Source organism: Pogona vitticeps, chromosome 1 (assembly GCF_051106095.1).
Source record: "Pogona vitticeps strain Pit_001003342236 chromosome 1, PviZW2.1, whole genome shotgun sequence".
Lineage (NCBI taxonomy): Eukaryota > Metazoa > Chordata > Lepidosauria > Squamata > Agamidae > Pogona > Pogona vitticeps.
Genome location: NC_135783.1, coordinates 300853015 through 300878792, shown reverse-complemented (window position 1 = coordinate 300878792; position 25778 = coordinate 300853015). Strand labels below are relative to the sequence as shown.

At 40.3% G+C, this 25778-nt stretch overlaps 1 protein-coding gene across 1 annotated transcript in view; it reads right to left on the bottom strand.

Moving 5' to 3' along the window:
* The window catches only part of SPTBN5 (spectrin beta, non-erythrocytic 5), a 137979-nt gene that overhangs the window by 64686 nt on the left and 47515 nt on the right, over nt 1-25778 (bottom strand). The window contains exons 23-34 of the mRNA XM_078387395.1: nt 24937-25137; nt 24362-24478; nt 22778-22941; nt 22106-22238; nt 21660-21805; nt 19002-19116; nt 18292-18402; nt 16567-16746; nt 14953-15156; nt 14261-14410; nt 3622-3726; nt 1614-1799 (exon numbers count right to left, since the gene is read on the bottom strand). Coding sequence (XP_078243521.1) covers nt 1614-1799; nt 3622-3726; nt 14261-14410; nt 14953-15156; nt 16567-16746; nt 18292-18402; nt 19002-19116; nt 21660-21805; nt 22106-22238; nt 22778-22941; nt 24362-24478; nt 24937-25137 — 1812 coding nt within the window. The remainder of the gene's footprint in view (nt 1-1613; nt 1800-3621; nt 3727-14260; nt 14411-14952; nt 15157-16566; nt 16747-18291; nt 18403-19001; nt 19117-21659; nt 21806-22105; nt 22239-22777; nt 22942-24361; nt 24479-24936; nt 25138-25778) is intronic.

The following is a 25778-nucleotide window of genomic DNA, read 5'->3' as shown; positions in this document are numbered from 1 at the left end:
TAGGATTAAGCTTGAATCCGGTTTCAGACGTAGACAATTTTCCCCGCCTAGAGGCTCAAAGTACAATCAAATTCAGAACCCAGGATACAGTTTAGAAGTTCCACTTTGCCTGGATTGGGCTTTCTAGGATTAATTTATCTGTAGTTCAGTTCCATCCTCAAAAAGAAAGAGAATTCCAAACAGCCATAAAGTGTTCAAGGTCATTGATTCTACGCTTTTTGCCAACACCTTAGATAGCTGTTACAAGTAGCATAAACAAATTTTAGTTTCCCAGTGTTGTTGCCAATGATGTTTTCAGGATAAAGATTCTTAAATTTTTAATGACAAAGTAATATCAAACTTCCTTTCTTGAAGTATAATTAAATGTCTAATTAAAATCCAATTTACTGTATTTTCCTTCTGTCTCCCTGCATCTCCTTCTCTCTCCAGATTCACCGCTGCTCAATCAGTGTTGGGGAATAGAAAATGCTATTTCTGTTGTAGGAATTGTCTCGTCCAGAAATAGTAAAGCAATACAGTTTTAAAAACATTTCTCACCGAGTGGCAACACAATGTTAATTAGGCTGATTTATCACTTCTCTATTGCTGGCTGACAATGGCTTGTAAGCTAGCTAGTTCAGCTGCTTGTTTCTGCCCACTGGTTGATTGGGGAGTTTCTTGGATCAAACGTGGGTAACTGCCATTCTCCCTGTGATCAACAGGCTTCTCCCCCATTCCACCCCCTCTTCGGGGTGGTTTCAACCAACTGGGGGCTCCCAGACAGGTCGGAATTCAGTCCAGGGAATGGAGCTCCATCCTCCTGCTGCTGTCTCGACGCCGCGTCAAGTTGGAAACATCACATTCTTTAACTAGCCAATCAATTGTTGAAATCCTGCTGGAATTAAAAGGTATTTGCCTATTACCCATGTTTCCCCAAAAATAAGACAAGGTCTTATATTAATTTTTGCTCCAAAAATGCATTAGGGCTTATTTTCAAGGGATGTCTTTTTTTCATGTACAACAATCTACATTTGTTCAAATGGAGTCATGTCACCTTCTTCTGGTTGCTGCAAAATGGTGGAGGGCGGGGTTTCACTTAACTGGGGCTTACTTTGGGGGGTAGGGCTTATATTATGAGCATCCTGAAAAATCATACTAGGGCTTATTTTCAGGTTAGGTCTTATTTTCGGGGAAACAGGGTATCAGAAGAATGACAGAAAGGAGTTCAGTCTAGCCTCCTTTGGAAAAGAGTTTCACAGCCACGGAGCAAGCCTTCTCTCACATCCCACCAAACTCTGCTCACCCATGTTTTTAGAAATTTCATAGGATGAACTGTGGGAGCTCTCATGGTTTTCTTTTAACACCTGAAGTACACTACATTCCTTTAAATATATATAGAATCTTCATAACCATTGGACTATCTGACTTCTGAAAACTATCCAGGTATGCCATGCCCTATTAATAATTTATAAGTGTGGGTTCTATATGGTGTGATGGCCTGTATGCTGACAAATGCTACAACATACACATTGAACCAGTTCATAGATTACCCAATAGGAAAGGTGGTCACAGTAACCTGTGGATAGCTCCAGAAAGAGTTAAAATTTTCACTCCCCAAATGTACCTCTTCTTACCTCTGCTAGATTCTGGTGGAAGAGAGCCAATAGGAAAGCTGTGTGCAGTTTTTCTTGCCTGCTTTGAGAGAGATCATTGATGCGTCTTCTTTTTTCTAACATGGCACTGAGTTTATATTGGATCTGCTTTCTCTCCAGATCACTGTCCAGTTGAAGCTTTTCCGCCTGTTCCTGAAGAGATAATGCCTGAGAAGCAAACAAATGAGGGATCACATCTGTGTCTCTCTGATATACATAGTCAGTCAAAGGATCTATTAAAAAAACTTTTACTTGAATAAAATATGAAGCACATATTTAAAACTGCAGGGTTTTATTTGTTTGTCTGCCTATCTGTTTCATTTCTAGGTCACCTTTCTCCCAGTGAGGGGACCCAAGATGGATGACAGTGTTTAAACTAGTTAAGCTATCACCACCATAAATTACAAAGTTAAAAAAAAATCAAACAATAATAATAATAATAATAATAATAATAATAATAATAATAATAATAATAATAATAATAATAATAATAATAATAATAATAATAATAATAATAATAATAATAATAATAATAATAATAAAAAATTACCTAACCATTTAAAGAAATTCTTAAGAACACATACCTAGGATGGATGCAATCTCAGTTATTAAAAGCCTACCTAAATAGGCAGGCCTTTAACTGTTGTTGAAAAGATACTGGGCTTACATCCACTACCTAGTCATGACTAGAACAGAACCACTGAATTGATGGTATCTACAAAGTACTGACCTACCATTCAGTCCTTGAGTCCATGGGTCTACTAGCTGGGGTTCGCAATTGGATTTAGACTTTGGAGTTCAAACCAATGAAATCTGAAACAGTAATTCTTGAACAATTTCCCATTCCCATTCCATTTAGCCATCTTTGCTATTGTGCCAGTGAAAACCAGGTAGTAAATGTATATTTTGTCAGATGGAGAGTATGAGATCCATCAATATTCTTATATCTTCTCTCATTTTTTTTAATGTTTTGCTTAAGTGCAGGGCAACTTTGCTGCCTCCGGTGCAGGACAAATCCGTTCCATGTACAGAGAAAGACTGCAGTGGCAGGAGAATTTTATTTCAGCATAAGCAATGGGAAAGGATCCTCCACTGTTATTGAAGGCAGGAGTCTAATTTAGGGGTAGAGAAGACCCTGCATCATGCACACAGCTCTATTTCCAAACAGTAGGATGTTGCTGGGACTTAGGTAAAACACCTGAACAGGCTGATACTGCGGGATCCTGGCCACTGCTATCTGAGGGGCCTTCTTCCTTCTTTCTAATCCCAAGGTCAGCCCTTTTAAAGGGTGAGCCTCCAAATTCACTTTAAGTAAAATCTGGTGTCAGACTATGAATAATGCTGCAGCCTCAAGATGAGAAATTTATCTTATTTACTGAAAATTCCTTTCCTCTCAAATTTTCTCAGCTATTTGGCCTGAGGAAGAACTAGGGGTGGGTGGAAAATTGGTTTAGTTCACATTTTGATGCAGCTTTATCTTTGCCCTGAATATAAACACAAATCAGAACATGTTTACCCTTCAAAACCCATTCTTTTTTATAATTTATGACACATTTTTGCAAAAGAAAAATGATAGAAAGATGTAAGCAGAAGAAATTTGCATTTGCTTAAATGAAAAAAATCCATTGAAAACATGCCTGTTTACCACCACCTCCCCCAAAAAATACATATTTACACAGATATGGACAGAAATAATTTGGTGGGAAAATGTGAAGCTGAGAAAAACTAGGCTTGTTTGATTCCCCATATCCAGGAGGAACCCCCCCCCCAATTCACTGAAAAATTACCTTCTTAAAATAGTTGTTTGATCCAGCCTTCTTAGAGGAGCATACTATAGCTTTGCTTTTGACTAATATGTCTTACTTATTACAGCAATATACGATACCCTGTGATTTCACTTAGCACACACATGTATTGGTTCTTAGGCATGAGATGGTCTATCTGCTCATGAAATCAAGCATTTCCTTTACACTTGATATTAGACTGTTACCTTTTCATTTTGGGAGGCCAGAAGCTTCTCAAAAGCTTCATGTTTCTTTATCTGCTGCTCCACCTCATCCACTGTGTTCCCAAAGTCACTGCTTTTCACATACATCTATGAAAAATTGGAATAACTTCTGGTCAGGTTTGTTATGAAACATAATGGGATTACTGGCCATATTTGTGTTTTTCTAATATGAACCACCAAAGATCAGAAGAACAAGCAATTTCAATACACTCAAAGGATGCATTATTTTTTTAAAAATTCAAAATGTGTTGGGAGTAATGCAAAATATTTGCACTGATACATCAAGAGAAGAGGGCCATCTCGGTACTCCTCTTTGGAAGAAAAATTTCCAGACTTGTCAAAATAAAAGGCAGGACATATATTCCATTTACAAATTGGAAAACTGGTATTGATGGAAAAGAATAAGGGATAAATAGATAAAGTGCCAAAAATGTATACAATGGAACCGAGAGAATATAAATTAGTTGCACGTCTAGCTGTGAAACAGGACCAAACCACCTATTACAAATAGTATATAATTAGAAGGAGTTTCTTGAGTGTTGAAAATGTCTGGCTGTCACAGCAGAACTTTTCACAACTCCATAATTTGCAAATTGATTTGCTTTGTTTTGCAGTTGAACATGTGCAGGTAAACACAGGCTTTCTTTGTAAGTAGAACCATTCTGAGAGATTTCAGCTTCTAAGGATGGGCTAGCTGTAAAGTGTACTTTGGCCCATGGTGAATTTCCAATTCTATCTCTATTCTGAATTATAACCAAGGCAGGAGTTGTGGGGCCATCCCACTTGCCTTTCTTTTGAATTTATCATACTGAGCGGTAGGATCCAAAGGGAGAGAATTAACACAAAATTCCCTTTCGAATTTAACACTCAGAACAGTAGGATTAGGGTGGTGCGGGCAAGTTTGCTATGTGAAAGGCCACCGTGGAGGCAGTGGGATGTTGAAATTTCCTGTTCAGGAATAGGGCCAGTATGTAGATGTTTATCTAGTCCATCAACAGCAAAAGGTGCTCACATGTGCTTTATTTTTATGTGGTTTCAATTTAAAATAAACCAAGACAGCGATTGGGAAAGGATTGGAAAACCATTTGCCTGAATTTAAATGGACATGAAAATATGTATACTATACTGTATAACAATACAATTGTTTGCAGAAAAGAGGGGCCCTCCTATAATGTAACATCAGATTGATCAAACTGGTAAAATGCATAATGTAAAGTTCTGGGAAAGCTACTATCTCTAGCTGTTGAAAAAGTATGTGAATGTCATAATTGGGTACAAAGATGCCTTTTTGACTGTACAGTCAGAATCCTACTGCCAATTTACACTGACATAAGGGAAACTGCATATATTTTGGTGGCAAATTGCCACTTATTACTGAGGCCTGATTGTGTTCCTCAGCAGGCACACAATTGTAGCGTGAGGCATACCATCAGTGTAAGCCAGCAGCAGAATTCTGACCTATAGCTTTTCCCCTGCATCTGACGAAGTGAGATGTGACAGTTAAAACCTGTTAGTTTAAAAGGTGCCACAGACTGTGTTGTTACTTTTCTCGCAGGATACTTAGAACACTTCCCTCTCTTTTTTAAAAAAGTCACAACACCAAAATGGAAACAGAAACCAGAATTGAAAAGTTCCATACGTATAGGTTTTCCGCTTAAACAATATAGCTAAAAGCTGCTAAATGAGGCACAGTTCAGTACTGCATCCACCTCTGAGAAGAATCAAAAAGAGGAATAACTCCATTTAATGCCATCATATGCTTGGGCTGGATCTAGACTGAAAAACTGATTTTATCCATCCTTATTCAGAACCAAGACTCACTGTGGCTTATTTCCAGGTCAGCATGCACAAGTCTGCAGGCTATGTTAGTTGCATTTTGGCCTCGTTTACATCAGTGTAAAAAGTTAAATCTCTGTGACCTGAATCCAGTTGGGAATTGCAAGTAGAGAAACCTATTGAGTCAATTGGACTTATGTTGATTTACTAAATGTCTATTGATTCACTAGGTATATTCTCATTGGCACCAGCAATCAGATCGAGGCCATTGCTTTCAATGAGCTTGAAAAGCCACTAGCTACCAACTATATTGGCACCTAGCTTGACCAAAAGACTGGGATGTACATTCCAGAAATACCAGTGAAGGAATTCATTTTTTAAAAGTAGTATATTTTTTAAAGGCAAGTTTTTCTATCACCATGAAAATATTTATTAAAAAACATTTTTGTTAAAATTAAACATTACACAAAAGATGGTATTACAACAATGTTAGACCTTATCTTGCATTTGATGAGATATATATTTATATATCAGAGTGGAATGCAGAATCATTGTTTGATCATGACCTAAATTTACATTTCATCCTTCACCTCTTTTAGCTAGGCCTTATTAATAAGACATCATGGAAAAGAAACAGTTAGGAAGAAGCCAGTGGCTTTTCCATACATAAATAAAGTACAGTACTGATATTACACTTCACTCTTCACTACAGATGAGGGAAACACATTTTGGTCTGGGATTTTTCAATAGTTTTTAAAAATATTTCAGTGGAATTCTCAGTTCCTTTCAGCAAATCTTGCTTAATCTCTCTCTCTCACACACACACACACACACACACACACACACACACACACACTTACTTTTTTCTTTCAGAGTAACCCCCCCCCCCCGAGAAACTCACTGGGGGAGTGGAACTGATAAAAGCACTCCTTAAATATCTGACCATTAAAGCCCTATTAAGGTTGCTATAAGTTTGTTTTGACTTGACAGCACACAACAACATTCCTAGCTTTGTTGTCAGATGAATATGTTACTTAGTGAATGTCCTTGAGTATATTACATTTGAAACCATCAATATGCATACAGTATTTTCCTAAAAGTACTATTTAATGGGTGACTGGCATTTTCAGGAACAAATGGATGGGGAGGCATATCAGAACAATGTTGCCAGCATCCTTCAGTTTTCAAACAGGAATATTTTTTGTTAAAACTCTGAGCAATTCAGCAATCTGAGTATTGTTTCGATGTACCCATTCTGAAGATGAAATCCAACATTAGTCCTACCTGAAATCTCTGGGACTTCCAATAAGCTAGTTGTGACTAAAAAGCCCAATTCATTCAATAAGTTTGCTTTAATTAAAACTAATGTTGCCTTCAGCCCAGTACCTTTCACTGAAATTCTGTGGTTTGCTGAGAGCCACATTTAACCTTATAGAAACTGGCTTTCACAAGTAGAACAGGATTTTCTTTTTCCTACTTTCCTCCTGAAGCCCACAACATCCAAAATTTACTATGGGTGGTCTTCTAACAATAACTTAGAAAGTTAATTCTAAAAGTTAGTTAGTTATAGTTCAATACCTACAAGTTGATTACTTCCTTTACAGGCACTTAAAAAGAAAAATCCCAAGTCTTCTCATTCCTTTAAAGCAACCAGAATACCTGCTTTTTAGTTACTTTAAGGAAAAAAAATTCAAACACTACAAGTTGTTGGCCTGTGTTACAAAATGCATACTTTGTAGTCTCAATATAGAACATGAGACCCAGCATAAATCAACATTTTGTAACTATACAAGTAAAAAGTTAATTGCAAATGGGGCATGCCTTGTTAAGTTATAATCATAACACAATATGGTTACTAGGGAAAATAATGCAGTATGAGTAACTTTTAAATGTTTATAAACCAAGCTGTGCTCCCAATCCAAAAAGCAGATGAGGGGAACAAGGGTGTGGGATAAGGGAACCCATCCTGGCAGTAATATCAACTCCACTGATGGATGGACATTCAACCCTGAGCCCTCACATTTCAGGTATCTTTCAGGTTAGTCTTAAAGGTGTTTGCTATGAAAGCAACATTGATGCAACAACCACATACAAAATGAAGAGCCAAAGACAAACCCATTTGGAGAAAAGATTGATGTTTTTCTTAACACTCCCACAGTTCCTGGTAAGCAAATAAATAACTCCACTTTAGGAAATGCAGCTTAAGTACTTTTGGAAGTCCTCCCCATCAACAGAAAGGATTGTAACACAATATAGTGAGAAAAAAATAGACAAAAAGATGAAACACTCTATGAAAATTCATGTCCCCTCACAAATCATGTTTCTTTATGTTTCTAAAAAGGAATGGAAATCTTCACCACTCTCCTCCCAGCTCCAAATGAGGCAATTTTTACAGAGAAAGATGGACACCATGCACTCTCACCAGTTTTATGTGATGCTGCATTTGTAGTACAAGCCCGCATGCTTGTCACAAGTGTAGAGTGATCTGTACTATGAGGCTCTGAATTTGCACCCTGTTGTTGATAGGACTGGAATTCAGGACAACAGACAGGATTAATGGACAGTGAGAACCCAGAGCCTTTATAACCTGGTTGAAAATTTGGACTGCCTGTGCCTGAACCTAATGTTTTGATAAAAACAGAAGGAGCTGGACTTTTCCTGAATTCTCTAATCACTTTTATAGGGAAGGATGTCCAAGGAGTGGCAAGTATCAGAGTTATCTGCGATATCTTGTGGTGGCTTGGAATCATCCCAGTGTTTGAGGTCCTCCGAAATGCTTTGTCAGTTGAATGATGGTCCTGAAAGACAACCAAATCTGGATCTAAACCCGGATCTCTGACTATCTGCTTCCCAACAGGGGCACCTTCTTTATTCACGGCAGTCGGAGACAACCTTATGTCTCTGGAGACAGTTTGCAGGGGAAGATCAGGAGACTTATCCCTTGAGGTTACACGAAACTGTGTAATCTGGAGATCTGCTGAGCTTCTTGAGGGGATGTCTTGATGGGTCACCGGAGATTCTTCTCCAAGACCAGAAGATGGAGATGAAATCTTTTTCAGATGAGATGACAAAAGGCTGGAATAAGCATGGCTGCTGGCTTGAGAAGCAGTTCTAAATGGCTTTATCATTATATTGCAAGTTGAAATGTAGAGCTTTACTGAAGCATGGAGATCGGAGAGCTCAGCACTGCACTGACTGCAGCCATGCTGGGTCGGTTTTGAAATACAAGGTGCCGGAGCTGTGTTTGAATTTTTTCTCTGTGGTGATGAAGCATCTGGAACAGCACACAAGGAAACATCCAGACGTGATGTCCAGCATGGTAGAGCTCTTGAAACAGTAGCAGGTGGGAGAGGTACTGCAAATTCCCCAGGGCCAACAGGATCAGCAGAAGAATGACAATCACTCCACTCAGTTCCTGAATACTGCTTGCAGGAGATGAGCGATGACTGAGTACCAGTGTTGCTGTAGCCATTGCACTGGAGCCCTCTGTGAAGTGTGGGACATGCAGTCTTGATCCTAGGAGGATTAACACAACTGTCATCTTCTCCCAAATCCTTTCCCCTATTGGAATGGGCCAGGATTATATCCAGCCTTGAGCTGTAAACCTCCGAAGACGGAGAGCGGGATGGCAAGCTGTCATTTCTTGGCTGGGTCTCCATGGACAGCAGATGAGCTGGAAAATACCAGGTTGATTCTGATACAATTTCTTCTGGTTGCTTTGTTTGGAAAGAGTTCACCCAGACAGCTGATTTGGAGGCTGGTGGTGGGGCGGTTCTAGAGGAAGACAATGTAACTTTCACAGTGGATATGTAGATGGGTACACCTGAAGTCTTGCTGTGAAGGTCTGCACATGACATCTTGCACTTTTAGTTCGATCTTCTGATAAGTCAAAGTGACGGACTTTCCAGCTTTCATTAAAGCAGGTTTTTCATTCTTTTCTGTTGACACTGGAAATTTCCGTTACTCCTCTGGTGAGAAGAAGGGAAAAGGAAAGAGAGATTTCTTCCAAAAGGAACTGATGTAAAAATCAAATCCATAAACGATGAAGAACTAAAAGTAGCGATCCTTATCCAGTCTGCAAAATGATCGTTGCGTGCAGAAAAAAAAAAGATGAATCTGTGAACCAGGAACGATGTTGAGCCACAAGTCTGAAGCAAGCCAGATATGCTATCCAAAGACAAACACTGACCTTATTATGATTTCTCCAGCTAAAAGGATACAGTGCTTGAACGTGCCAGTGCTTCCATTGCCTTGAAAACAGCAGATCATACCCTGTACTGCTGTTGCTGAAAGCAAAATAGCTGCACTCAGTTCTCTGCCTCTCTCAGCCACTGCCTATCTGCACTCGGAATAGAAAAGATCTCTGTTTAACAGGTCTTAGAAGAATTTCCTACAACTGTTCCAAGTAATGGCACACCAGACCTCAGTAATAAAAAAAAGATAGATGTATGTTTGTCTAATTTCCTCCATATGTGCTCTTATTTACTTTAGAACAGAGCAATCCTAGACTAAACCTTGCTGAAATCTTTCGAAGGCTTGAGTAACTTGGATGTAACCTAAGCTGTTGGCACTAAGTCAACCCCATCACACTGGCACCGAGAACGAATGGGAAAGAATACCGCTGCATGCTAGATGCTTTTCACCATTCACCACTGTGGGAGTAGCTTTCGTATAAAGGTAAACACAGCATGGCCCATAGGCAAAATAATGAAGAGCCGGGCTTTGCCTGGACTTGCTGAAGTAAAAGAAAGCTATTCACACATAACTGACTCTATGCTGATACCATTAAAAGTCAGTTAATATGCATGTGTGTGCGCGTGCACACACAGAGACACAGCATGACGGCTGCTTTTAGAAGACACTAATTTCTGCCAGCACTGAGTCAATGAAAAATTTCAGGCTTCCTACTGAAGGAAATTTGGAAGTTCTGTTGGAAGAAGCCTAGGTGGATTAATAAGCGGGAGATCAAAGGTTTATATAAACCATGCTCTCTCGTTCCTGGATTGGGCGAAATGTCATATCCAGCGACATATGTTTCCCATAGTTCTATAGTCATGGGTGTGGTGGTGGTGGGAGAACTTGTTACTGTGCAAAGGGTTTTGATTCCAGAGAATATTGTGCATTTTCCCCGTGAATTGAACAGTGGCTTTTAAATTATGGACAAACATTGTGTAAACTCTTAGAAGACAGCAACATGAGGGGCGAAGCTCCATTGTTGAAGCTGTAGGCTCCTTCTCAAGGGAGGATAGATTTCTTCACTCCCTGCTGACCTTCCACTTACAGTAGAGGCTTGTTTATTTAGGCAGGCTGTTATCAATTGATAGGCTCAAATCCCTGCATTTTCACTGGTATGTTCGCTCCCTTTTTTTTTGGCAAATCTGCGACTTTAAAGTGCTTCAATTTTAGCTGCATTTAATAATACAGTGAATTTTATTCTCTTTTAATATTTGTAACCTGGTGTATTTTAGTCCTATTGGTATTTTTAACTATATTGTATGAGTAAGTCACCTCTAACTTTTGAGTGCAAGAGAGCTATTTAACGAACAAACGAACAAATAAAACAATCAATCTGTTGTTGTTGTTCTGGGCCATCAAGTCATAACTGACATAGTGATCCTAAGAGGGGTTTCAAGATAATTGAGATATTTAAAGAGTGATTTTACCAGTTCCACTCCCTCAGTGAGTTTCCACGGCGGAGTGGGGATTTGAACCCTGTTCTCCAGAGTCCTAATCCCTTACTCTATTCACTATACCACACTGAGACTCACATTCATGCTATACCTCACAATTCTTCCTTATGTGTTTCACAGTCTTTTTAGGAGGTTTGACTTCCCTGTCAAGAGCTCCACCTTGGGACAGGAACTTTTATGTAGCAGATAGAATATGAAGAAATTTCGCAAACGTCTCATTTAGGATCAAGAAATCCTGTTGAGAATTTTCAGGTGTCACTGAGAGATCCTACTGCTAGTTACACAACCAAGCCATTTTGTTGTGATTGTGCTTTGTGTAAACTGGCAGCAGTGCCTTTTGCCTTTGGAATGCTGAGTACACACACCGTAAACAAACAAACAAAAAACGATAGGCTCGATATTCACAAAGATGCAAAGAGATTATTTAATCCTTCTGTTTAATAGCCCATGCAACAAGGTGGCAGTCATAATATCTTTATAATCTCTCCAAGGTCAGGGAGGAGGAGTCCTCATCATCTTGTAGGGAGGAGAAATATTCTTGTATGTGGTTTTTCATTTCATGCATGGAGGGGACCCAGTTCAAGATTTCTGCTGTTAGTAACAGAACCCTGGTTATAAAACTCCTTTGCTTGGAAAGACCAGTTAGCTTCTTCACTATTGGCCTTCAGATGGTGAAAATAGCAATAGTATTTTACTGAGAATTGAGAAATTAATGCTCCGGTTTGTTTAAATCTTTATCCTTTGCTATTTAGCTGGCTGGATAGTTCAGGATCAGAGTATCTGGAGTCTGATTCTCCACTGTACCTTGTAGGGGAACAGCGAACATGTGTAGCCTTGGGCAAGCTGCACAGTCCCAGAATGCCCCCAGAAGAAGGGACGGGCAAACCACTTCCAAGTACTTTCTACCTAGAAAACCCTGGAAAGGGTCACTAAAAGTCAGACTTGACTTGGTGGCATGTATTTAATTTTTTGTTTGTTTGTTCAGCTAATTATTCCATCCTTTTATCTTCCTTGCTGTATCTGTTTGTGATTTCTTTTTGTATTGTTGCTTCTTCCATGCTCATGAATGGAAGGACTATCCAAAATTTAGTAAAAAATATATAAATAAAAATATACAGTATGTTTGAAAAAAAATCACTTAAGATTCTGCATAAGCCATCATCTAGGGCTCTAAGGACAATCACACAAGCATAATCCACAGCATTTATGTTCTGTTCACATAGTAGTATGTACATTAAAAAAAAGCTGCAATACATTTTTCTCCCTGATGGTGTGGACTGAGCTAAGAGAAAAAATGAGTCTCAGGTGAATATATGCTAACTTGATTCATGTTGTAGAAACAATGTGTTTTCAGCACCAATATTCCAAAAATGGTAGATATATTACATTGTATGTTAAACTCATTAGAAATAAGCATAAATGGGTGGGGATGAGGAGAAAATATGGCAATAGTGAATGAACACATTTGCATTCTTACACACTTAGTACATAACAGCTCTGGAACTTTCCACAAAATGCCCTCAGATTTAAAAGCCTGGTATGTATATTGACTCCTCCAAGAATTTTTGCTGACTTTATCAACCATTTGGCTTACCTTCAAATTCCTCAGATGTTTTGCCTGGGGAGAAAACTTAACTTTAAGTCCAATGAAAATGTCAGGGTACAAATATAGCAGTTTGTAAGCCACAAACACCACTTGGTCAGACTGAAACTAGATAATAGACAGTACCGATAATAAACACAGTACATTACAAGGTAATGTTTTCATAAAGACTTATAAATACTTGGGAATTGTTTCCCATAGTTGGGTGTGACACTGGTAGGCTCCTCTGAGCTAAAAAAACAGCAAAGCCATCTTCTTCGTTGAGAACATAGGTGCTGAGGTTGGGAGGGAAGAGGGCTTTTAGCCTTTTGTATGGAGATATATATTTCTAAATTGGCTTTTCCAAACATATTTACAACTATGATGGGGACTATCTTGTTTATAGATTAGGCTGGCATTAGTGGTGCTATGCTTAACACAGTTTTTAATTATTATTTTTAACCAGAGCACAGGTTGCTGTCCTCTGAAGATGCTGGCCACAGAGACTGGCGAAACGTCAGGAAGAACAACCTTCAGAACATGGCCAAAGAGCCCGAAAAACCCACAACAACCATTTTTTAATTTTTTTGTTTAGACCCCTATTAATCATCATCATCTTCTTCTTCTTTTTCTTCTTCTTCTTCATCATCATCATCATCATCATCATCATATTAGAACTGCAGATCTGGAAGGGACTATGTGAATCATTGAGTCCAACCCATGTCAAGAAAATACAGCTGGGAATTGATTTTCAACCTCTGGCTCCGCAGTCAGATACCAAAACCTCTGAGCTATCCAACAGTTCTATTTTGCTTTTTGAGGTTTGTAAGCTGCCCTGAGCAATAGTTTGTAGTGGAGAAATGTAAAGGATAACTTGAAGGTGAAGGCAATGGATGGGTATTCCCTCTCCAAACTTTTCTTCTGGTTTGTGATGGAAGCAGTCTGCCATGCTATTACCAAGTCACCACTGGGCAACAACAGTTCGTACTGTTCTTGGCTGAACAAAGAGAAGGAATAAGGCTTATGAACATGTACCACAGGGCATTTCTCCTACCTCTCTGCATTAGGAGCCTGATAGACCCCCGCTGGCATGAGCTAAACCATTGCCATGGCATATTTATGCTGGTTCTAAATGGAAGGTACCTAGTCAACCTTTCCTCTTCAACAGTTTTGCCCTGGTAAACAACAAGATGGAGAAATAGGCAGAATAGGCACATATGGAAGACACAATTATCTGAAAATTCTGTGAATGAGGCATGATCAAGGGCTGAAATAGAAGTGGAGAAGGAGTAGGAAGATTTCCTAACTGATACAGCTGATGCGGAGTCCATTGATGGCTGTGATAGTTTTGTTGTCCAGCATCAAGCAGTTAATCTCACTTCCACAGGGCTTTGCACTGTTGCAAGCTGAGACATGGGGCTTAGATTTTGGAGGAAAAAGAGTCAGGAGCTACCTAACAATTTTAGTATGGTCACTGCATATGATGTGTGTGGCACCGGGAGAATGAGTGAGGGGGACAAGAGCCTTTTCCAACTTTTCTCACCAGCTTATCATATTATCACAATTTTCATACCTCCTGGGAATTTGAGATATTATTCAAGTGCTCACAGTCCTTGTAAAACATCTGCAGAAGATGGACCTTCTCCAGCCATTCCTTCTTCTGGGCCCACTTCTGGCATATTTTGCCCTTTTCTTCCACCAAGGCATGCAGTGCATCTTGGATCTGGCATGAGAAAACAAACAAAAGGCAACAAAGATGTTGATGATAGCTGATGGAAATGAAGGAGAGAGTAACCGTCTTGATTGTGAACACGGGTCCAAATTCACCATTAAAGATGATGCACCATTAGAGCTCAAATAATGTTAAGTGTTCAAGGAATATGACAGACACAGTTGTTCCTGTCTGAAAAATCAGATTTAATGTAGGAAGAATATGCTGAAGAACAACCACACAACAAAGCAAACTAACACACAAATTACAGGCTATGACAAATTATGAGAGGGGACAATCATACAAAACCAACACTTAAGGAATCCCCTCTTTGAGATGCTGTTTGCACTCAACCTCTTAATGAAAAGAGGTTTAATTCAGAAATTAATTCTTTCTCTCAGGAGCGCCATGCTCCATTTTCATGCATTTTCTTTTTCTTTTCATTTTCTCTAATGGTGGCACACAAATAATTTGGTATAGACATTGTGCTTGGAGAAGTACTGATTAGTTCCATATGCAAATGAGGCAATCTTATTAAAACTGGGCATACATACTTCTGTTTTGGCCATTTTCTGTTCTAACAGTAGCTCTTGACCGAGCTGTACAACCCGTCCGTAAATCTCATTATGGGCCTCAATCTCTGCCAACAATTGATGATGCTGATTAATCTTCAGACCACTGGTCGATATATCTCGGATTTTCTCTTCAATCTCCATCTCTCTCATTATCTCAGAAGCCCATGAAGAATAGTCCCGTACCTTAAAAATCAAGAGAAGAAAACAACACAAAACAACATAAAAACATGGAAGATTTAAAGCCCAGGAACATGAATTCTGCAGGCAGAATCATGAACTCTTTTATACTATGATCTGTACTACTGTTGCTATTTTAATTAATTAAATTAAATTTTAATTAATTACATTTTTACACTGCCCATCTAGCAGCCAGGCCACTACTCTAGGTGGTTGCAATAATAAGCATTTTATGTTGTTTTGATAGATCTGAACTTTAAAAAATGATTTTATTTTTCATTTTGTAAACCACCTTGGTTTATATTATGTTAAATGGTAGTATAAAAACTTTATACTATCGTGTTAAATGGTAGTATAAAAACTTAATTAAAGTCAAAGTGTGATTGTGCTGCTTCAGTTAGAGGGAAAAAGCAGCAATTGAATCCAGGCAAAATTGTTTATACTGTAATAATATTTAGAATTCAGAACACAAAGATATTATGACAGAACATCATTTTAAAAATGAAATGTTACATGGTATCAGTTCTACAAGGCATCTCAAGACAGAAAGGAAAACAAATAGCAGCAATACCATAAGCATTAGAATGATTAAAAAACAAAATGATTTGGATTCTTTTAATGCATGACCCCTAAAACTCACATATTAGGTAGCATCTCATCCAGGATTTCCTCGCATCAGATGTTGCAGAAGTAGTAGCACTATTTGGCAAGCTGTCCATTGTGCAACCAGTTACACAACCAGTTGTGCAACTGAAACTTCACCAAGCAGCACAACAGTTTATGCAACATTAGTTGGGGAAATACCTAAACAAGAGGTTGACTATTCAGAGCACCTTTAACATAAACATGCATTGAGCTGGTTGTGCCATCTGTCTTCGGCTCGACCTTTCATCTCTCCTGATGCTTCTGAATAGAGATGGACACAAAGCTCAGTCTGAAGATTTGTGCCAATTCATATAAGTGGTACCTGGAGTGCCACGTATTCCATCCCCCCACGCCCCACCCCCGGCCAATGACCCACTCACCAGTCCGAGTGTGCTCCTCTCCTCCTCCATTTTGGCTGTTTGACCATTCCCTAGCAAGAGCACGAAGCATGGTTTTGCCTGTCCTGCCTCTTTGTCTGAACAGGTGATCAGCTAAGGAGGAAGGGCAGGGAAGCCCATACTCCTGCCGGGGACTGGTCAAACAGCTGAGGAGGAGGAGGAGAGGAGCACGCACTGTCTGGTCAGGCGGGGGGAGGCGGGGGGTGGGAACATGTGGCAGCCGGGGTGCCACACGTACAAACTGGCACAAAACTTCCAGACCAAACTTCTTGCCCATCTCAACTTCTGAGGCATGTGGAACATATACATGAAATATGTAATTCTCATCACTATCATCATCATTTCAAAAAAAGGAGAACACCAGAAAGCTCACTTGTGTCTGAAAGTGGAGCAGTCTACAAGCTTGTTCCAGCCGTTCCCGGCATTGCTGCACTTTAGCCCTCAAGACCTCCCAGTTCTCCACCACCGCCTGCTGCTTGGCTTGGATCTGCTCTGCTTGACTTGTAGTGCAGCGGCAGAGCACGCCATCGGCAGCATCGATCAGTTCCTGTAGCTACAAAAAGAAAAAAGAAAAGCAAGGAAGAGCATGAGGTGAGCTCCATAGCCTTTGAAATACATCCTGGAAGTGCTTCCATCAAATCACATTCTCAAGAACTGCATGACTCTATAGGGCAGCAGTGACACCCAGTGTCTACTAGCAGATGTGCTTCTTTGCGTATATTGACAAAGAGGCATCCGAATTCTTTATCAAGGAGGCCACAGGGCAGGGATGAATTGCCACTCCCGGTACGCCTCATCAGTGGCCAGCTTCTGACCCTTGTGCCCGAAATTCACTACTGATGCCAGGCTTATCCTTGCCACATCAATGACAGACACACAGCAGCAGCCCAAATCATCCTTACTGCCACCACTATCTGCCTGACTTATAGCCACTCACACTTTTCCCAGGCCACATACAGTTATCTTGTTTCTTCTCTGCCTGCTCAACCTCCTCTCTATTCTTTGAGGAGAGGAAAAGTAACAGCAGCAAGTAGAAAACGATGAATCAACCCAAATTTGGACTATTTTCATTTCAAATGCAAGAGTAGGGTGATACCTTTATTGAACCAATTTTAAAAATCACACAGATCACAAGCTATCACCCTACTCTTGCATTTGTGTGATTCTGAACCTTACTGCCTTTCCCCAATTCTTCATTTCAAATGTATTCAGTCTTAAATCTCTTCTACATCATTTTGCAAATTAAAACACAACATAACTGTGAATTTATATTTATGAAGTTTCATGTACACATTTTAATGCAACCTTCTCTAAAATATGTACTTTTGTATCTTTCTCTAATATACACATTTGTCTGCACAATTGCCCATGATGTATGGATATTTTGAGCTGGCTGGAACCAAATTTTGAAAACCAGACACATGCAGGTGCCAAAGGATGCCTGTATTCTGACCAGCATACTAGTCTCTGCAGTGCAAATTAAATAATGTTCCTTTGAAAAGGCAGATCAAAGAAAAAACTTCCCTATCTCTAGCAGCAAGCATTATCACTGTTAGAACTCCTGTATAACTCAGTGGCTTAGGCATCTGGCTGCAGAGTCAGAAGTTGACAATTGGATTCCCCACTGTGTCTTCTTGACAGGGTCTGGACTCGATAACCCGTAGTGTCTCTTTCAGCTCTGCAGTTCTAAGATTGCCATCATAATCACAGGGAAGTGGCTACAGAGGTAATAGGGAGTGGTGGCTGCTACAGTTGATACATCTCCTTCACATGGCCTCACAACAATGCACTTTCTCTCTTCCTCTGGGTAGCACGGAAGAGGACAAGATTCAGCAGGCACCATCATTACAGGTAAAAGATCTACAACTGCATCTTTTACAATTTAGAGGGACCAGCTCAAAACATCCTTCTCCAAGGTTCTCCAAAAGCTTATATAGGCATTTAGGTACATTTATATTGTGTGAGCCTCCTTTTTCGAGCTTTAAAAAGCACCTGACAAGAATATAAGTCAAGATGTACAATAAGGTTTAGAGTGAAACAATCTAGTAGACTTCTAAAAAAAGACCACAATGTGTTTCCAAATTGTAACATGTCCCACCTGCTGCTCATTCCCAAACAATTCATACTCAAGTGTTGCATGTTTACGTAGCTGTGAGTGCACACCGCTCAGGTCTCTAGCAATGTCATCGGGGATGGTTTTTGATTTCTCCTGAGGAGAAAAACATGGATAAGTTTGCTGTCAGAGAATCTGGCAAAGTGCAAAGAAGGCATACAGGAAAAAAAATCAGAGCCAAACTGGCACATACCTATCATAGATTTGTCTCATTCACATATGAAGAGGAAAATGGGGTAGGGAGGATTGTGGGAGAGTATATATTTTATCAAAAGGAGCACAGAAGCTATGGAAGCAAAATGTCACTTTGACTTTCCATTTCACTGTTTCACTCCATTGTATATAACACCTTTCCATCCAAGCCAACTTCAATGCTGAGGGGTGAGGGTTGGGCAAACCAACCGCCTTGCTATGAATGGGGAGATATATGGATGAAGAGTATGTTTTTTAAAATTGATAATTGTTTTTACCCACTATTTTATATTTTATGATATACTGTATGTTTCAACTTTGCTGTCACTACATATGTATTCATGATACCATAAGGTAAAGTTTTATTGATGTTTTGCCACCTACAATGTTTAGTGTAGAAAACTGAGAAGAAATAGACACCCAGTGGTTCTGTCACATCTAATTCAGTTCTTACAATGACACGGTAAGACAAGCAGAAGCAAAATAATCAATCTGTTTGTAACCTCAATGTGGACAAGGGCTTCTGTCAGATCTTGCAGGCACTTGTATACAGCTTCTGCATCTTGTAGTTTTTTGCTTTGAGACTTGGTTATCTCTAGCAACTCCTCCCAATGGTTCCTGATGAGAGAGACAGGTAAAAGAGATCACATGGTAACAAAACCGGTTCCAAGTTTTAGACCACTTGAAGAGCAACTGCTTGTTGGTGTGTGTATGCAGAGAGAGGGCTTGGGCTAGTGGGGACTATTACTGGTGCTTCTCTTTCTTGCTCAGTAGACATCAAGCTGGAACAGAACAAGGACCAGCGATGGGCCACTTTTTGGTCTGTGAGCCCTTGTAGTTGCCAGACATGTCCACCTCTGACAGGAGGCTAAAACCAGACTGAATCAAGCAGCGGCAGGCTGCACATTGGAAAGGTGCTGTTTTTCAAAAAGGCATTCCCAGAAAATGTCAGTACTCCTGCTATTTTGTTCTACTACACAAGCAGATTCTTTCCGTATTTTTCAATCTCCTCTTCAGCGCAAATATCGCCAACAAATTCTAGTTTCCTGTACACCAACTGGCCTTCAATCCAACCCACATATTCGGAAAGGGGAATAAAAATTAAAAAGTCCCCCTGGCTCATTTTTCTCTTTCCCCCACCCCAGCATCTTAAATTGTTTACATCTGAATGAATGAAGGAAGGAAAATAAAAGGTATTCCCATGCCCCACATCCATTCTAGCAATGGATTGGGCCAGCTGAGGAAGTAACTTCCCCATTTTGGTTTTAATAAGTGCAGCAAGGTGGAAGAGGAAAGGGTGTGTTATAGGTGTGTTCACATCTTGATGCTTCCCCATAAGCTGTAGCAAAGCAAAATGGTCATGGCGAAGCATATTGTAAATGTTTATTATACCTTTCTGTTCTATTATGAGAGCTGCTTAACTAATCTTCATATATTTATATTAAAGCCTTGGGACGTGGTGGTGCTGCGGGCTAAACCGCAAAAGCCTTTGTGTGCTGCAGGGTCAGAAGACCAGCAGTCGTAAGATCGAATCCATGCGACGGAGTGAGCTCCTGTCGCTTTGTTCCAGCTCCTGCCAACCTAGCGGTTCAAAAGCATGTAGAAATGCAAGTAGATAAATAGGTACCAACTCGGTGGGAAGGTAAACAGCGTTCCAGGTCTAAGTTGCGCTGACCACGTGACAACGGAAACTGTCTTTAGACAAACACTGGCTCTACGGGGATGAGCACTGCCCCCTAGAGTCGAACACGACTGACTGAAACGTCAAGGGGAACCTTTACCTTTACCTATTTATATTAAAGTAATGCAATTATATTTATCTTATTTATTTTCAGTATTTGCTTAATTAATATTCATATATTTATATGAAGAACACAAAAATAAATACACAAAATAAATAAGATAAATATAATTACTTTAATTCTTAACAGGGAGGCATATCTCATAGCTTATTAGTAAGCTATGAGATAGATGGTCTCAACCCGTTCAAGGTGACCATTAGCCAAAACAATTGTAACCATATCCCTAACTAGCCATGTTTTGTTTCTAGGTCACACTACCCAACCTAGCATGTTCCAAATGTACTAGACTACAGCTCCCATCATCCCATTTCAGCTGAAGCACAGAGTTAAGTGAACCACACCTATTGGGTTGGGCAAAGGCCGGTTTAAGCCATACAATCAAGACTGAAGATCTGTGTCCCCCAAATATTGGGGGAAGTGCAACTTCTCAGCCTAGCTGGACAAACAAAGCTGGAGGATGATGTGAGTTTTTAGTCTGGCAATGTCTGAGGAGTTACATATTGCCTTTGTATATAATAGGACCACACACACCAAAGCAGGTTTAGAAAGCTACTCCTGGAGTCAAGGTGCTGTCCACTAAGAAGTGCTGTGGCATCTGCCCAGGTCATGAATATTCATATGTTATCTGCATAGACCAATGGGAGTGCTGGAGGAGCGGAGTCACGAGATATGAGAGACACAGCAGGAGGAGGGGAAGATAGATAGGGAGTTTTGAGATTGAAAGGGAGAGTTGAAGACTTTTGGGAGTTTGGGCAGGAGAGTGGTGGTTGGGAGTGGATAAAGTATGATGTTTGTTTAAGAGTTAACAACATTGCTTGTCCTGTCAACATCTATAACAATGAACAATTTCTATTTGGTTCTTTTGAAATGACATCAGGCCTGGACCTTGATTATTAATACTGTAATAGGTAATGTTGATGTAATCAACTGGTGGCATCTGAAAGACACATAGCGTGAGCTCTTAGTTCGGTGAAACAAGAAGGGGCCATGTGGGTATCGTGACATGTGCTTATTGGCAAGACATAGATATATGACTTTTTGTACATATATGTACAAAGGGTAGATGCTGGGATTGTTTAGAGGTGGACATGCGATGGTCAGCTATTAAATGAAAGATTGCTATTACTGAAAAATCAGCCAGAAGATGTCACTGGAATGGCTTCCGCTGGCTGCCCTGTGTGAAGAACCCATAAATAAGATCATTTCAGAAAGAGTTTGGTCTTTGTGATCATGCCTGTACGTTTTGTAATGATCAGTTATTTGACTGTGGCTATTTCACACTTATTCAAATTCTACCTGGGCTCCTCACTATGGAGAAAAAGACCTAGAGGACAGAAGGCTTGGGCTTCCTTTACTTACCGCAACTGTTTCTGCTTCTTCCGAATCTCCCTGGATTCATAGTGCCCTCGATCCAACATGTCCTCTGCAAGCTGATGGCACACGGCAACTCGCTGGGCAGCAACTTTTATCTGGTGCTGGAATGTCTCATATTTGGCACAAAGATGCTTTTAAAGAAAATAACAGGAGACAAGGTGAAGGAAGGAAACATGTGGGAACTTTGGCATTAAGGGTATGTTCCAGAGATTCATTATAATCTTAGAACTGGAGGCTGGAAAAGACCCCATGGATCATCAGGTCCAGCCTTGCTCTTTTTATTCAATGGAGGCAGTGATCTGGAGAGCATCTTTGAGCCCAGGGGTGGTAGTGCTGGCATTTGTTGCCCTCTGGGCTGTATTTTGCTCTCCCAGGCAATACGGATACATTCCTATCATAAACTTTATTTCCTTCATTTCAGTGTAACCTACCAAGACATGCTCGTAATCAGTCCCAGAGCCATCGGAACAAACCACTTGCTTCTGGTGGTTGATCCAGTCCTCTAGATCCTCACAGTCTCTCAGGAATTCATGCAAGGCAAGAGTCTCCTCCAGTTTTTTCCTCCTGTTGAAAGAGAGGAGTTGACAAAAAGCAACCTCTATGGCACATAACAGCAGAGGGTCTGCTTGGAGAGCCTGCTTCTTTTTGTCCCCTTATATAATGCCCTGTTTGTAAATAAAATAGTGATGGCAAATTATGTTCTTTGAAGTTCTTTCATGAAAGGAAATAAAGTAAATCTCTAGTGCTCCCTCTTCCAAAATAGCCTTACCCCAGAAATTTCCTATTGTTTTGAGAAGCAGGGAACACACAACTGTTTACGCTCAGGGTGGGAATCAGACAGCCCTTGGAATGCATGCAGCCCCCATCACCACTGTTGTGGCTCTGCAGGCCCTTGGTCACACCTTCAGGCCCCCTCTGAAATATATATATATTATTTCATTTTACTTTTTGTCAGAAAGAAAGCTTGACCATCCCTGATTGATGCAAAATCCAAAGCCATTTGAATACCGAGTCTACCAAAGATTTGCACATGGTTTGTTTGAAACCCACAATCCAGTAAAGACTCGGAAGAAAATGCTAGCTGAAACAATTGGCTTTCCTACCTTGCTACAGCCAGATCTTGCATCTCCTGAAGTTGGGAGTGGATCTGTTCTTGAGGTGCATCAACTTCGTCGTACTGGATGAAGCCTGACTGGGACAGAGTTTGGGCAGTTTCACCCAGTTCCGTTATTAAATTCTGATATATCTCAATTTCATGTTCCAGTGCCTGGTAGAAAGCAAAGCACTGGCTGAATAAAGAACTTACAATAAGAAAAACATAAAGGCAAAAAGCAGCAGCCCATAGGCAGCAGTCAGTCTTTCTGGGTGATCAGGCTCTGCATCGGTCTTAGTAATATAAGGCAGAAGTCGTCAACCCCCGGTCCACAGCCCGGTGATGGTCCATGGCCTGAGCTGGACTGGGCCGCAAAGACAGATCTCCCACCTCCCCGCACACACTCCCCTCCCCACAGCTGCTTTGAGCACGCACACGAGTGTCAGTGCTGGCATGAGCACTCCTCAACCCCTTCATGCATGTGGGCATGTGCGTGGGCATGCAGGCGCTCCTGCATATGCGCAAAGGGGGGAGCGCTCACACCGGCATGTACTTCCCCACCACTTTGTGCATGCACTCGAGAGTGTGCACACTGGCGCCCGGGAACATACATGCACAAGCACGGGGGGGGGGGCTATCCTGCCTTCCTAAGAGGCTCAGCCACTCCGCGGTCCCAAAACTGTTGGGGACTGCTGATATAAGGGATTCTTTATACAGCTCTGTGATATAAGACCTATCCAGCAACAGACCAAAGGCATAATTAGGCCAGCATGGTATACATACAGAGGCCAAACATTTATAACAGGGATCTCATAAGCACAATAAAAATATAGCAGCAACTCCACACTGACCCCAGTGATAGGCAGGGCTCTCTAATACAGACCTACAACAAGGTCTCCACCCTGAACCTGGTGAAGTTAGAAATAGAGGAGTCTGGGGAATGGTTTACATTACTTAAAAAGAGGATAAATCTTTACTTTTCATTCTTGCACATAGAATTTCAAATGTTTTCTTTTTGCTGAGTGAAGCGAAATTATTTGTGTTTTTGTGTATTTTTTTGCAGTTTTACACTTTTTTCTATATATGTTTTTTGCTACCCGCAACCCCCCCCCCATTTTTTCCAAAGAAAATACAAGGGCCAGTATTCTGTTGAATTTATGGCATGTGTAATGGAACACACAGTAATAGCTGCAGTTATGTAGAGTGATCCGGTTGCAAATGCTCTGTCGCATGATAAGGCTGGTGATGGACTTCTCTGCTTTGAAGATTTTTAATGCAAAATGGATATTTTACATGTCAGTAACTCTCTCCCTCTCTTACAAAAATTGTTTCTAATGAAAAATGTTCTGCTCTTTTTTGCTCTTATGAAAGAATGAAAAATCTTACAGTGGTTTATTTCAATTGTGTCTTCATGTGTTGAGACACACTTTTCACTGAGGATGAGAAAAAACTGTGGAAGTATTTGTTATATTGTTACTCCATAATATGTGTATGCATCCAACAGTACAGTATTCTTTTGCGTTTGACTCAAATTCAGAAAAAAAAACTATTCAGTCTCTGGACAATCACTGGCAAATTAATGGTGGGTTATTACCTTATGTTTCTTTAAGAGTTTGCTCGTTGCAACACCATCCTTGCCAAAGTCTTTGTTGGTGACCAGGGGAAACTTCTCTAGTGCCCAACTCTCCAGATCTGTGATATTCATTAAGTACTTTACAAATAAAAAAATACAAATGATTGTTTCCCTCTGTAGAAATTGCATGCACTAAATTTCACAAGGGTGACATGCTAAAGACTATTATCATTATAAGTTAAACTCATAAAGTCTATATTAAATGAAAAACCAGTTACAGAATAGAACCCTTCACTCCATTCCTTTTAAGGCACCCAAGTCATTACCATCAAAATGAACCAGTGCCTCACTGGCGGCAAAGCCTGTTTTTTGCAGGCGTTCATGCCAGCCCTCTCTTCCCTAAACTAACCTGTTACTTTTTAGATGGAATGGAAGCCACTGTGATATTGCCAACATTAAAGTAGGATTCAGCTTCCCATCTAGCTGGCTTCTGGGCATGGAATTGGGTGGAAGGAGGAATAATTTTGTCTTACAGCTCAAATGGCAACATGGTTTGGACTGGCTCCTAAAAGGTGATGACACACAGTGAGATCTACCTGATGGAAGGCAACAGACTGTTGTAGCTGCTCAATTCTTTCTTCACATGCTTTCTCCAGCTCCAGCCAGCTGTCATTCAGTTCTTGACATTTCTCCTTGATTCTCTGAGAGGACATGTGTCTGCCTTCCAGCATGGCTCTTCCCTGCGCTAGAATCTTGGTTACTTGCTGCTTATGGGCATTGACTTCTATCTGTAATTCCTGATTGACATTCAGAAATGATATATAACGGGGGGGGGGGGGGGGGAATGGCAAAGAGAAAAGAAACAGAACAAGGAACAAGAACACTTGTGATTTTTTAAACACGGTTTTTAAACGTCAGAGGCCAGAATCCTGTTTGTTAGTTGTGGTGGCATAAGGTTCTTGGGATAAATCAGAACAGCAAATTGTCAGTAAGTGATTAGTTGTTGCTTATATTTCTAACCACATATGTATGCAACAAGAATACTACTGCTACCTTGTTAATTTGCCACTGTGGTTTACTCATTGCATTTGTACCACGTTTAACTACTCGATAGGATTCTCTATAGGATTCTGGCCAGTATGTAGTTTTAAAAATCATTTTGATGCTGTTTTATCGAACTTTAGAATAGCAGGATAATTTTTAAAACATTACCTTGATTGGGGGGACACTTTAGGGGTAGTTGGGAGAAAAAGGATTGTTGGATGAAATTTAGGGAAATCTAGTAGGGAAATGGACGTGTAAAAAGGAGAAACCTTTTTGGTACATGTTGGAAAGAGGAATGGTATTTATTTTTTGCCTAAGAGCATAAGACAATCCCTGCTGAGTCAGATGTAGGCATGAATCATTGAACATTCTGGTTGTTTTCCACACTAGCCAG